At 39.3% G+C, this 14,089-nt stretch overlaps 2 protein-coding genes across 2 annotated transcripts in view; one reads left to right on the plus strand and one right to left on the minus strand.

The window, feature by feature from the left end:
* Positions 1 to 7,243: 7,243 nt before the first annotated feature.
* On the minus strand, positions 7,244 to 9,076 carry LOC106659703 (gastrula zinc finger protein XlCGF7.1-like). The gene is made up of 5 exons (XM_023463105.1): positions 9,051 to 9,076; positions 8,859 to 8,973; positions 8,643 to 8,789; positions 7,791 to 7,940; positions 7,244 to 7,745 (listed from the first exon to the last, which is right to left on the minus strand). Exons 1-5 carry the CDS (start codon positions 9,074 to 9,076, stop codon positions 7,284 to 7,286), a joined length of 900 nt encoding a protein of 299 aa, XP_023318873.1. The 3' UTR covers positions 7,244 to 7,283.
* Positions 9,077 to 12,478: 3,402 nt separating this feature from the next.
* The window catches only part of LOC106659941, a 36,252-nt gene continuing 34,641 nt past the window's right edge, over positions 12,479 to 14,089 (plus strand). The window contains exon 1 of the mRNA XM_014382720.2: positions 12,479 to 13,252. The gene's annotated coding sequence lies outside the window, so the exon portion shown is untranslated. The remainder of the gene's footprint in view (positions 13,253 to 14,089) is intronic.

Here is a 14,089-nt window from a genome sequence, read left to right on the forward strand (position 1 = left end):
CTACAACCTATAAAGCAGTTTTTTGAGTGAATTCAACAAGTTCGCAATAAAGAGAGACGTTGAATTTTTCAATTAGGTCGATTTTAGGAATAGATTGTTAATCTCACAACGAGTTTCACGTTATTTTTTCATTAAAACAGTGAAACTAGACTGACAAAATAAAGCGCATGTCTTGTATCGAAGTTTATACACAATACCACGCTGAAACTCATTAACAATGCAACATATTTAATCGGTAATCGTTTCGACTAATTGATCGTTTAATTTTCGAGCCGACTCGGCACTCGAATTCGGGTCGAGCCGATAATTTCGGGATGGCTTGCGCGCGATCTCCAGACGCGATCATCGAGGAGTATTAAAACTTTTGCTCCGCTCGATCCTGCGCTTACGTGTACGCTCGAAAACTTTGCGTCTTTGCGGTTCATTAAGGGTCGAGAAGGTATTTCGAACTTTTATATTTTTATTGGCTCGAAAGCGGTCTCTCTTTTCGAATAAAGAACAATAAGTACTTCTCTTCGGTCGAGAACAAACTGAACGGAGAGTAAAGATGAACATTTTCAATAACGCAGCTATAAAAAATGTTCGCGGTATAAAAGAAAATACTCATAAGAATATTAAATTCGTTTTAAAAATGTTGCTTTTTATTTTGGTTTCGATGTCCTTTCCATCGTCAATAAATTTACCTCGTGACCTAGATATTTTATTGATAAAAAAGTCCATTCAATTTATTTCCGTTTATTGATTAATTTTACTCTCATTTCGCTTTTGGAGTAAAAGGAATGTGGCCGATTCTCACTCATGTGCGATGGATAAAATCGGAATGTATGTAATACAATCGTACCGAAAAATTAAAAATTCAAGTGAATTCAATAAAATTGAAATTTTGCAAGCTTTGTCATGCTCGAAAGCAGCACAATCTGTTTCAGTAGGACTAAATGATGATGGTTCAGGTGTTCTTATACCCACGAGTCAATAACATAATTGGCCTTTCTTTTCAATCAAAACTGATTGCTGGTGACGCCGTAGGCGCTCAAATGCGAGACGTTTGAATCGATCGTTTCGGAGCTACATCGTCAAAAGTTCAATGAGGTTTTTCAATGAGGAAGGAAAAGTCAGTATTCGTTACGACGCCGAAGTGAAAGCAGTGAAAAAAAAAAAAATAATCTCTTATATAGTTTCGCCCACGTGTTTTTCACTTCATATCGATCTTGGTGCAAGAAAACACATAGTGGCAGTGAAAGTCGGACCCACGTTGCAGCGTAAGCGGTTAGGAAAATCAGCCACGTGATTTACATTTGAAGCTAGTGTGATTTTTTAAGTTTTGTGCGAGTGCCTACAATAAGTAAATTTTAAGTTGTGCGCGAGTGCCTATAATAATCATGTTCGTTAATAGCAGCTTCGTAAAGGAAATGAACTACAACACGATTAGATTGGACACATTGAAGTACTTACGAGACAATATCAATTGGGGGGTCAAAGCAAAGCGGCACGAGTTATTCGATGAATTTTATCGCGTGCTCAACGATTGGGACGGTCGACTTTCCGACCTTCGGGGAATTTTTTGGCCCGAACAAATCGAGATTCTTCTCTCGGATACCATAAGTCGTTGGAGAACAGAAGATAATCTGTTAGCTCCATTTATCAGTTTTCTGGTCCAAACGGGTTACAAAGACAAGCCCAAAGTCGATCAAGACGGCAAATTGATATTCCGTCGCTGTACACCACTGTCGCTCGCAGCTTTCGAGGGTATCAACCCCGCGATCGGTCGCGAGCTCTTTAAAATTTACGATCGATTCGATATCAATTACACCGACGAGAGGCTCGACTACACGCATTTACAAGTGGCCTGCGAGTGGGGCTGCACGGAAGCCGTCGAGAAATTCCTCGAGGCCGGTCAGGATCCCAATGACCTCGACCCAGAGACAGGCGATTCTCTGCTACACTTGGTGCTGCGATTCCCTCCCACGAGTCCGGAGATGATCGCGACGTTGCTGAGACACGGCGCCAATCCGAACGTGGCCAACAAGAATGGACTCACAGCTGTGCACTTGATCGGCATGGGTCCCGAAGACAGTGACTTGATGCAGACGTTGATCGATCTCACCGACCACGAACATCAGCCGGTGCGTATACACCTGCGAGACAAAAAAGGCTACACTGCTCTGCAAAGAGCCGTATCCTGCGGCCTCAAGATCGTGACCGAAACACTGCTGAAAAATGGCGCGGAACCGAATAGCATTACGCGTGTGAGTGGATCCACACCTCTGCACGAGGCTTGCGTCGAAAACGACGACGTCGAGTTGGCGCAGATACTGATCAAGTATGGAGCGTCTATCGATGCCCAGGACACACACGGTGATACGCCATTGCATAATGCCGCGGAGTACAGCGACCTCTCGTTGGTCGAGTTCCTGCTGAGGAATGGCGCCGACCCGTATATAACCAACGAAGACGGATATGACGCTCTGCAATACGCCGTGGCCAGCCTCCGTCCAGATTTGATCGATGTATTTTTCGACAACGTCGTTGATCTGTCCAGCTTCGTTTTTCCCACGGCAAAACAGTTCAACGAAAGTAACGCACATCGGGATCTATGCTGTCGATTGGAATTGACGTCGGTTCTGCTGATCGTCGTCGAGGGCCTCGAGAAACGAGGACGCGAATTGGCTCGAAGCGACGCCCTGACGATCATGAAATTTTTAACCGATCTGCTGCTCGAGTCGACGGACGTCGTAGAATCCAATTGGTACGACGACGAAGAGTTCGCGATCGAGGCGAAAAAAATCACGGTCAAGCCGAGTCTGTCGCTCTACGACCTGACCCGGTTGCAATACCGAGAGGCCGCGAAACTACTCACGCACGAGGACTACTTGGAGTTGTGGCGCTCGGAAAAATTGTGGGAACTCCCCTTGGAGTTCAGAGACGATTGTGTCAATCATCTGTGCGAGAAACTCGCGAGAAGATTTTTCCGGACATGGACACTGTATCCCTTTTGGGAGAAAATCTTACACCACCGGCTGCCGCTTCTCTGCGCTGATATGATTATGGACTGGCTAACGAACAAAGATTTATTCAATATTTGCTTGGCGGCTGCAAAGTAATGACTATGAGCAAATATGTTTAATATTTTTTATGTATAAAATTATTTAATGTTGTACATTATCCATGTCTTTCAAATAAATGAATTTAAAAATGAATTTCGATTTTTCTTTATTGATAAGCACATACGATTACGTTATACGTTTTTTATTGTTAAATACCTTCAGATACGGCGCGAAAAAAAATATTTTCTAAAATTTTTATTAAATATTTTTATAAAACAAGGCAAGGTCGGTAAAGTTAGCACCAAAAAAAAATATTCGTTTCCAGTTATGAGATTAATATGAATCGTTTATTGCGCGTCAAAAGTTGTAAAGAATGACAAATTTTCACGTTTGCCCGTTTGAAAAATTCGGAAAAAAATGAAATTTTAGAATAAGTGCTGGAATTTCAGCACCCAAAATAAAATTCACTGAAATTCGACAATTATATACCAAATTTGATTTTTGTCGCGCACAAAACGATTGTTCGTTTGAAGCACAAACGAATGGTGTAAACCATCTCTTTCCAAAGCTCATTAAATACATAAGTTTATTTATTTAAAGTAGTAACCCTAGTAAATGAGCTGTTGCATTTTGAAAATAAATAATTAATTATGATAAACCAAGTAGTAATTCAAATAACCCAGCTGGTGCATTTTTTAAATAATGAAACGATCAAAGCAAAGTAGAGACCCAAGTAATTTAATAATCCCGCTCGTTCATCTTAAAAATAAATAAATATGCTAGCCAAATCTACAACCCGATTGACTCTTCTCTCATTAAAAATATTATTGTATTCAATAAACTTTGGAAACAAATGGTTTACACCATTCGTTTGCGCTTCAAACGAGCAATCGTTTTGTGCAGGACAAAAATAAAATTTAGTATATTATTGTCGAATTTCAATGAATTTTATTTTGGGTGCTGAAATTCCAGCACCCATTCAAAAGTTTCATTTTTTTCAAAATTTTTTAGACGCGCAAACGTGAAAATTTGTCATTCTTTACAACTTTTGATGCGCAAACGATTCATATCTAATATCATTACAGGAAACGAATATTTTTTTTTTTGGGTGCTAACTATACCATCCTAACAAGGCATGATCGCCAAGATAACAATAAAAGAGACACCTTAATAAATTGTTTAAAAATTATTCTATAAGAAACTTCTTTCACAAATATTCTATTTCATGCTTATCTTGGTATTCTTTTAATTTCTATGGATTAAATATATATGGACGCGGCCAAATCACCACTAGAAAAACATGCATGTATTTTGCACTGTTGTAGCAATATATTTTTACTACTTCAACTATCATTCGGAGGACTAGAATCTGCCTATATGAATTTCTTCCAGCTATAATCTTAATTGTACTAAAAGAAAATCCAATTAAAATGAAGAGTAACAAATTTCAACACTAGACTCTGTAATTTTTTTTAACACCAAATTACACAGGCGGACAGCGGCAGTGCACTGATGGATTGGCATCGATAATTCGTCGTCGTTAGAGTGGTGACTCACGGACAAATACATTAGAGTCTCGTCTTACCTGGAATTTATTTAATAAATAAGGTTGGGCTATTTGGGGTCAGATGGTGACATTAATCACATTCGGCAGGATTTGGACAATGAATATACTAACCAGAATTCAGAGCATTGCGATCAGATTTCTGGATTATGATGTAATAATTGTAAAATCTTTATCGTTTTAAATTTATTGAATATTATTCTAGTTTTTGTTTTTGTAGTTCGAACACTGCAAAGTAACTCTTAAATTCGGTTCGGTTTCCAATGTTCAACTGTGTAAAGATATGAATGTTGTACGTAAATTGAAAATAAATGCACATATTTTATGAAATTTGACGCCCTTTTTAAAAAATATCTATAAACCATTTATGTACAGGATTTATCAAATCATCCAAGAAAACAAAATTAATCGAATCAATTTAAATACTCTTTACACATCTATATTTGAGAATGTCACTTCGCTTTCGACGATCAATGCATTTTTGATTCAATCACCAGGGTTTTACCTCTCTTGCTCGTGCTCCCTTGGTTTTCAACCTTTTTTTTTGAAAATTTTTGGGAGAGCAGGAACGACCTTATAATAGTACACGTAATTCTTCGATGTCGTCGATTATATTTATCGACCTTCGCGCAGTATACACAAGTCACTCGATTTTCAAGTGTTGATTTCCCATACCCGACGCGTTCAAAAAAGTTTCACTTCGAAAGAAATAAGAAATAAGAGTTATTGTCCCGCTGAATCCAAGTAAGGACCACGCAGCGTACCGCCAACTCGTTTTAGGGATTATCTTTTTATTCCCCTCGCGCAACGAAGGATAAAGAAGGAGAGAGAGAGAGCGAGCAAACAAAAAACGGCAGACGCGCGCTCGGTTAATCATCCGACAATGAAAGCCCGCCCAGTCCGCAGTTTATATATCATACAGTGGTGTGCGTTATACGAAAACTCGTAGAGTTGCAGAGTCCAGATTGAATTAAAAAAAAAAAAGTGAAGAAAATTAAACGTTCGCTGGTCTGTGTACGAGTCGGGAGTAATTTGATTTTTCTTCTTATTTTTTCTCTCTAAGCCGCGAGCACGAAAAAAAAAAGAACCCCCCCGTATCGCAAGTAGCTCGAGACGAAACAGATATACACGCGCGCGGGATGAAATTTTCAAAAGCAAGGAGAGAATGGGTGGGGACGTTGTACTTACCTACTATATATATGCTATATATAAAATGAGAGCGGCGCGCGGAGTCGCCGCGCGGCATACGGACACAAAGCTCGAGCCGAGCCGAGCCACCCCCGCCCTGCGCCGAACGGCATAAAGGCCGCGCGCATTGTCGTAAAAGTAAATAGAGCCCGAAGCGGAAGTTCCTTCGGCAGCATATATCGTTGTATGCAGCACCACACTGTGCTTACGCCTTATAACATGTACAATATAATATAACGGAGTCTCGCGTTTTCCTGGTATGTAGTGTGTAGCTCTTTTATACAAACGTACCCAGCAACAACTACAACGACGGTCGGTGGGTCTTGTTCTCGACCTCCTACCCCGCAGAGCCTATACATGCTTAGGAGGAGCAACGTTGTTTCGTTTGTATAGAACATCGGTCGCCTTTCGGGAGTTTGCGAGCTTTATTAAACGGATCGCTGGGTTTGCGTAGTATTAAGTCCCGTCTTGTAAAAATACGAGGATCCCTTATCGAAGAAGCCGAAAACATTCATTAGGGATACAGAATTACGATGCCTAGTTTAGAGATACGCCTACTTGGAGCAGCTGAAACTGACCAAATACGGCACAAGTGCGGCTATGAATATATAACGCGAAAGCTCCGGATAATTCGAACCGCTTGAATTATTTGCGGTCTCGGCGTTATTCGCCGCCTCTTTCTCTCGCACCCTCTGCATTGCCTTCTCCGTTTTCGCACTCGTGTACCTGCTTGTACCGATGAACGCAGCTTTACAACTGATCACCGAGGAAATCTACATACGTAACATTCGTTTGTTTAAGAGCTTGCGATGACGAATGATTGAATTTCTAAGAGCTTTTCCGTTCGTTGATGCTCCTCCGCGCAAAACACGCAGAAATATTGACGAAATTCGTATGATATAATGACGAATAAAATGTTCACGCGCACTATAGATGCTGCGACGGCGAGTTATATTTTTAATAACATTTGCACCGATCGCGACACAAGCAGCGCTCGACCGCAATAACGCGTCTTGGTACACGAGCTATGGTAAGGTCGATGTCCATATAAACGTGGAAAACGATTTTGATTTTTCGTTCGCGTGTAAGGACAATCTTCTAAAAAATCGATGTCCAAAACAAATTTTTTTTTACTGGCATGAAAGCTTTGCTAATGGATTTTGTAAGGATTTTTAGGATCTTATATCGTTCTTTTTCAGAGTCCAGAAGTTATTAGTTTCCAAATTTCGTAGTTATTACTAATATTAAAATGATCTTTGGTCAATTCTGAGCGGATCGATAAGTTGAATGTTGAATCATTGGTTTTACAGCAATACTTGAAAGAAGGAATTAAAGATTTGTAGTATAGTTGAAAAACTTTATTATTTATTATTTTGTCACAAAATTGTAAGATAATCTAATAAAAGATTTTCTCACATGGCGTAGCGTATTAGTATGATTGCAGAAGTTCTCATTTTATATGAATAGTTTGTGACAATCTCACGATCCTAGGTATCCTTGCGTCCATATAACTTGTGACAAATATTACCCTCGAAAGGTTTGCTACGATCATGTGCTGATCTTATGTGCTTATTGAGGTTATTCTTGTATCCAAATGATTTGTAACAAATCTCACATTCAAAGGGTTTGCTACGATTATGTACTGCATTTACATGAGATTTGAGGTGATCCTTGCGGCTAAATGTTTTGTGACATATATCACACTCGAATGGTTTGCTTTGATTATGTACTGTATCAATGTGAGTTTTGAGAGCATTTTTTTGTCCAAATGATTTGTGACAAATATTACACTCGAAAGGTTTGCTTCGATTGTGTACTGTATTTACATGAGATTTGAGGTGATCCTTGCGGCTAAATGTTTTGTGACATATATCACACTCGAATGGTTTGCTTTGATTATGTACTGTATCAATGTGAGTTTTGAGAGCATTTTTTTGTCCAAATGATTTGTGACAAATATTACACTCGAAAGGTTTGCTTCGATTGTGTACTGTATTTATGTGAGTTTTGAGGGTACCTTTTTCTCCAAATGATTTATGACAAATCTCACACTCGAAAGGTTTTTTACGAGAATGTACTGAATTGATGTGTTTATTGAGGTGACCTTTTTCTCTAAATGATTTGTGACAAATCTCACATTCGAAGGGTTTAATTCGATTATGTACTCCATTTATGTGATTTTTGAGATTATGTTTCAGTCCAAATGATTTGTGACAAATTTCACATTCAAAGGGTTTGCTACGATGATGTACTGTATGTATGTGCGAATTAAGGTATAATTTTATTCTAAATGATTTATGGCAAATTTCACATTCGAAGGGTTTGATCTGGTCATGCATTGAATTTAAGTGATTTTTGAGGTTACCCTTTAATGAAAATGATCTTTGACAAATGCCACACTCGAAGGGTTTGCTACGGATATGTACTGCATTGATGTGATTTTTTAGGTGTTGTTTTTGTCCAAATGATTTGTGGCAAATATCACACTCGTAAGGTTTGCTACGATCATGTGCTGTGTTATTTAAGTGTTTATTGAGGCCACCCTTGTACACCAATGATTTTTGATAAACATAACAGTCGAAAGGTTCACTCTGATTATGAACCGTAATAAGGGGCCTTTTGAAATTATTTTGGTTTTCAAATGAATTTTGATAAATCTCACATCCATAAGATAATTTTCTTTGAATATTTTCTCTCGATATTTTAACGCTCTTATGATCATCAAATTTCCATCTGGGATTAACTTGAAATTGACGATTATTATGATAATCGAAATCTTTCTTTATCAAAATTATCAGATTCTTATCATTCGAATAATTAGTGTCAAATTGATTTTCTCTTTTCACAATAGGTTGAATATTTTGATGCTCAGATTTGCAGATCGTTGTCGTCAGAGACTTTAGTTCAGATTTAACATTTTTACACTCGAAATCTATAAATATTTTTTTATCTACCTCATCTTGTAACGACTTAACCTCATTCATGCGATTTGCCTGAAATTAAAATTATAGAATAATTTTACATGATGAAAAAACAAAACACGATCAAGTTATGGAACTTACCGTTGATTCATGAAACGTGAATGTTTTAACGTCTTTTACTTCGCTACAGTCCACCGAATCGAAATTATAGTAGTCGCCTGTATCAGCCCATGTATCATTCGGCTCTACCTTAACACTAAAGGATCAATTCGATCAATTTCGATGAAACAATCGTTTGAATAATTATTGCAGTATGCACAAAAATAATTATACCTAATCGTGTCCTCGCTGCCTTCCATCGCTCGCTTGATTGTACGTAATCTTTGTAAATTTTCACGATTTACACCGAAAAAATATTCGAGGTTATAAGCCTCGAGCAGCCAAGACTGCACCAATTTGTAAATACTTGACTCTTCATTAGCGATACAGCCGTATACAGGATCGCGAGTCTACTCTGCAATTGTGATAGCTCGTCGATGATACTTTCCCCCACCATCGTCGCCTATAGCCATACGCAGATATGTACTGCATTATGATATACGGGGCTCGCCATGTCCTGTTAAAATTACACCGAAATTGTAGTGAAAATGGCATTCTTTCAGGCGCACAATTGGTTAACGCTATACGAGCGGTACACGATGAGAAATAAATTCACAAAAAAGAGAAATATAAATATCTGAAACCACACTAATTGCCACTGCATTACGGTGTGCACATGCGATATTAGAAATTAAGTCGAATTAGTCATTATGTCGTTGAGCCGACACTATAGTTATTTATGTGGAATCCAATAGTCCTGTTGATTCCCGCGTCATACCCGTCGATTTTCACGTTGATTTTCGTGGATGCGTCATTGTTATTTTTCACAAAGTTTAATTGAAACGCGATTCAATCGAAGTATTGTATGAAAAAAAAAAAGTTATTTTTCAAACTTCTCGATACAAAATGTATTTTCCCAAGTCTATTCGTTCGCCGCGTGGAAGAACGGGGATCGTATTGTGCAATTATGTGGGCAATCAATCAAACTTCGTTGCTGCGCGTGCCCGCGCTAATTGAAGTTCGAAGTACAAAAAAAAATGTATATGTAAGCGCAACGGACAAATGAGTAGCAAAAAAAAAAAAAAGAAAAAGAAAACTGCGAGGAAGGCGAATCGAAAAAAATCTTTCGAGAATCGCATCGAAGAGAAGAAGTTCCGAGACTTTGAATGAATCGGCTCGAGCTTTGCGCAGGCACTCCTCGATGTGGATTATGTGTGTGTGTTCGAGTGCGGGTATATAAACGGCTATTCGAGAAAAGAACGAAGTAATGAACTTGCCTTTATAGCGCGGGTCAGGAAAGGGATTTAAATGAACACCCGACCGTCTTCGGCCTGTTTTTTCTCTCTCTCTTCCCTTTTTTTCTCTTCGTTCATTATCGGAAATTCTTTCAATACTTTTGCTTTTCAATCGTACTTTATGAGGACTCTCTGGCGCATATAGAGCGCACTTATAGATATATATATCAGTACGAGTCCGACGCACGGCGCTGAGAAATCCAATTTGAACAATATTACAGTAAAAATTGTCATCTTTGAATGTACGTTGAAAAATAAAGAAAGAAAAAAAGAAGCAAATAGCATTAGCGTGTCGTAAATAATTCACGTGTTATCGAGCCTTAACGCGAAACCAATAATGCCTTTCTTCGGACCGACGGTATTCGACTTCGCTCTCTCGCGATCCTATTTTTCGATTGAAAACTTGGACTTGAAAACTTTTCGCCAAGAATTCGTCTGTGTTACGGTCCGTATATATACAGAAACGGAGGCGGCGAAACTTTGGACCAGTTTTTTTTTTTCGAAAGTCTAAGAGAACTCTCCCCAGAGCCCATCGGCTAAAGATACTGTCTGTCCATCTCTCGTCCTTCTCTCCTTCAGTGTACGCGGGAAGAAAGCTGGAGAGTGCCTCCTTTTTCCCCTTTAATTTCTTTTTTATTTATCTTCGCTTCTTTTGATTTCTGAAAAATCGAACGAAACCAGCCAATAATTAGCCGACGATATAATAACGTTTTTGCGCATTATATTTTGAAATTGACTTTAATTCCATTTAATATCAATTGAAAATATAAGCTCGTTGTTTCCCTCGATTCGACGCGTTAATAATGCTGCATTGTTTCAATTTTGATTAATAATCCCTATATATATTCAAAGCTAAAAAGCTGCTTAACGTGTTTTGTTATTTCGTTTTTTTTTGCTTTTTAAAACATCTCGTCAAAAATGAAACAACGCGCGCGTAAAAGAATATATTTTATTACATTTATTTTTATCGTTTCACGCGTGTACGTTAATTGCAAGCTCGTTATTCCACGTGTGAATAAAAATTGTAGTTTGAAAACTTTTCGACTGTTATGGGTGTGTAAAAAATTTTAATCCATCGTTGTCGAACGAAATTTAGAATTTTTACACGTTTCTCAAATATATGATCCGTAAAATACGTATACACGAATTTCATAGAAATGTTTTGCAACGTCGTTATAGTTCAGAAACGAGCGCGCGCGTGTAAAAGTTGTGTTTTTTTTTTTAATCAATGGATGAAAACACAGCACGCTCCTTTGAGACTACAAGTACATTTATAATTTACATCGATGCGCGCGGGTCGAGAGAGAGAGAGAAAAAAATATCCATCTACATCCGTCGAATTATACGGTCGAGAATAAAAAACGATGATTACTTTTAATTTTTCGTAAAATGGAAATTCTCATCGCGCCCGAATCAAAAATATTGATGTCGAGTGCGTGCGAATAACGACTCCATATAAATACAGAAATAAAAAGTGCGTTACGACTTCTCCCCCGCGCGCACTAGAAGTAAAGAATTTAAATACAAGCACGCGGCGGTATACTCGCAAATAAACGATCAAAAGCTCCGCGCGAGTCACGTATAGTTATAATAAGTAGAGAGAAAAATCCGTGGCGCGACGTCGGCTTATATGTACGATATATATACAGAAGTATGCGAGCCCCGAGGCAATGAAAAATTCCCTTTCTCTCTCTCTCTCTCTCTCACCCCATACGCGTGTGCCTCTTGCTCTATATACGATATGTACGGTGGTATACCGCACACGCACGCACACAACGCGCCGAGCCGAGAGAAGCGCGAAAAATCTTCAAAAAGTTCGAGCCAGCGATCGTTGATATTTATACGTATATATCCAATCCAAAGTGCACAGAGAGAGAGAGCTTAATACCGTAGTGGTACGGTGTGCTGCAAGGGCGAGGGGGATATATATATATAGAGAATGCGCCGCAGTATCTGAGCATCGTCGCGCTGCGCGTCCCCCTTTTGCACTTCTCTATACGCTGCTGCTGTACAAATAGAGTCGAGAGAGAGAGAGAGAGAGATCCTTTCGTGAAAATCACAGGGTGCTCCCTCTAGCGCTTACTAGCCTCGCTGCAGTGTAGGTATTATAACGGAGCCGCCGCCGCCGCTGCATGGCACATAGCGTATAGCAGAGGGGTAAAAGCTCACTCGGGCGCCGAATCGATCGGATGCAGCAGCGGCAGGAGAGGGTAGTAGTAGTAGTAGTGGTGGTTGACGTGGTGGTGGGTGGGTGGCGGTGTTGGCGCTAGCAGTAACGGCGGGGGTGGCAAAAGGGAGAGAGAGAGAGAGACGGCGCTTTCCTTTCGCAGAACCTGTTATACTTGCCACAGTCTCGCCTCGGCCATTTTCGACGTTCGGCGTGCGTGTCCCTCTCGGTATTATATACATAGATAAAATAATAATAATAATGACGATAATGCGTCTCGCGACATCATCATCATCGTCGTCGTCGTCGTCGTCGTCGCCGCGACACACGACGAGTGACACACATCGTAATACAGAGCCACAAGTGATTTTATAAGTCTTGATTTTTTTTCTTGTTGCCATTATTATTATTTTTTTTCCGTCGGTAGTGCAAGCGCGTGTAGTGTACGTAAACTCCTGCCTGTAGCTCGCACACGCACACACACGTAAAGACGATAGAAAAGTGTTTGCCGTTGTGCAGGACCACGAGTGTGCCAGTGTACAGTGTGCGCCGCGCACCTCCTCTCTCTCTCTCCGTCTGCTGCTGCGAGTGCACTCGTACTCGTCGGAGGATATCATCGTCGTATATATATACATACAGAGATCCTCGTCGTCGTCGTCATGCTGCAAGCTGCTGCTGCACCGGTAGTACGATGCAGCGTCGACGATTATTACAACAACGTCGATAACGATGACGACTTGTCGTACGAGGATCGTCGGCGACGATCGTCAGGACGATCGCACTGCAAGAGGCCAAGAATCAAGAGCTGCAGCGGCGGTAACGAAGTCAACGCGTCGAGACGTCAGGCAACGACGACGACAACAACAACGACGGCGACGAGTGGTGTAACGAAAAATGTTAATAACAGTAGTAGCGGCAGCAATGTAGGCTCGAGTGCCGCGATGCAAAAAGCTCGCATGATGTTTCATCTCAATGTGAGTATACATTGTTATTATTGTTATGATTGATGTCAATCGGGTTGATTGGCCCTTTCAGGGAATTATGTTATTGAGGATTTATCAATCGAGAGAGCTTCTAATTATTTTGAAGGGTGTAGAAAACACTCATTGGCTTAAATTGAATAATCAAATGGTTTCCATGTTAAATAAACAGTGTCGTTTTTATTGAAATGTTAAAAAAACATTCATACAAGAATATATCAATACATATATATTTATGATTGTTAAAAAAAAATCAGCGTTTTTCATTCTCTGAGGAACTACTCGAAGCACATAATGACTGTAATAAGTTTGAGACATTGGTATGAGCGATAAATTATTAATAAAAACTTGATTATCACTTGACGCGAGATTGAATGCAATTGGGCACATTTACTGATTAGGAGAAAAGAGCGATCAAAAGATTTTAAAAGATTTAGTAGAAAAACAAGCTATTATAAGAAAGATGTGATATCATGATAAACATGGTTTTAATACAGTTGGATCATCTAATTATGCAAAATAAAATTAGTTCCAATTAGGCTTTTCTAAACTTGATCGAAGAAATATTCTAGAATTGACTGTTAGTACTCACAAATTTAGGAACCTCATATTTTTTTATGAGTTTGTCACTTGATAACTTATCGCATTTCCCAATCATTGTGGATTTTAATGAGCTATTGTTTTTGTGGGAGAGCCAATTCAATTTTTGTCCAAATTTTCCATCACACTTGTCGCATGCGTAATCTTAGCGACCTTCGTGTACTGTTTTTTGGTGGAGAAGCAAATGCTCTCTACGTCCAAATTTCTTTTCGCATTTATCACATGCGTAAT

The sequence above is a fragment of the Trichogramma pretiosum genome, unplaced genomic scaffold, assembly GCF_000599845.2.
Source record: "Trichogramma pretiosum strain Unisexual culture from Peru unplaced genomic scaffold, Tpre_2.0 scaffold19, whole genome shotgun sequence".
Lineage (NCBI taxonomy): Eukaryota > Metazoa > Arthropoda > Insecta > Hymenoptera > Trichogrammatidae > Trichogramma > Trichogramma pretiosum.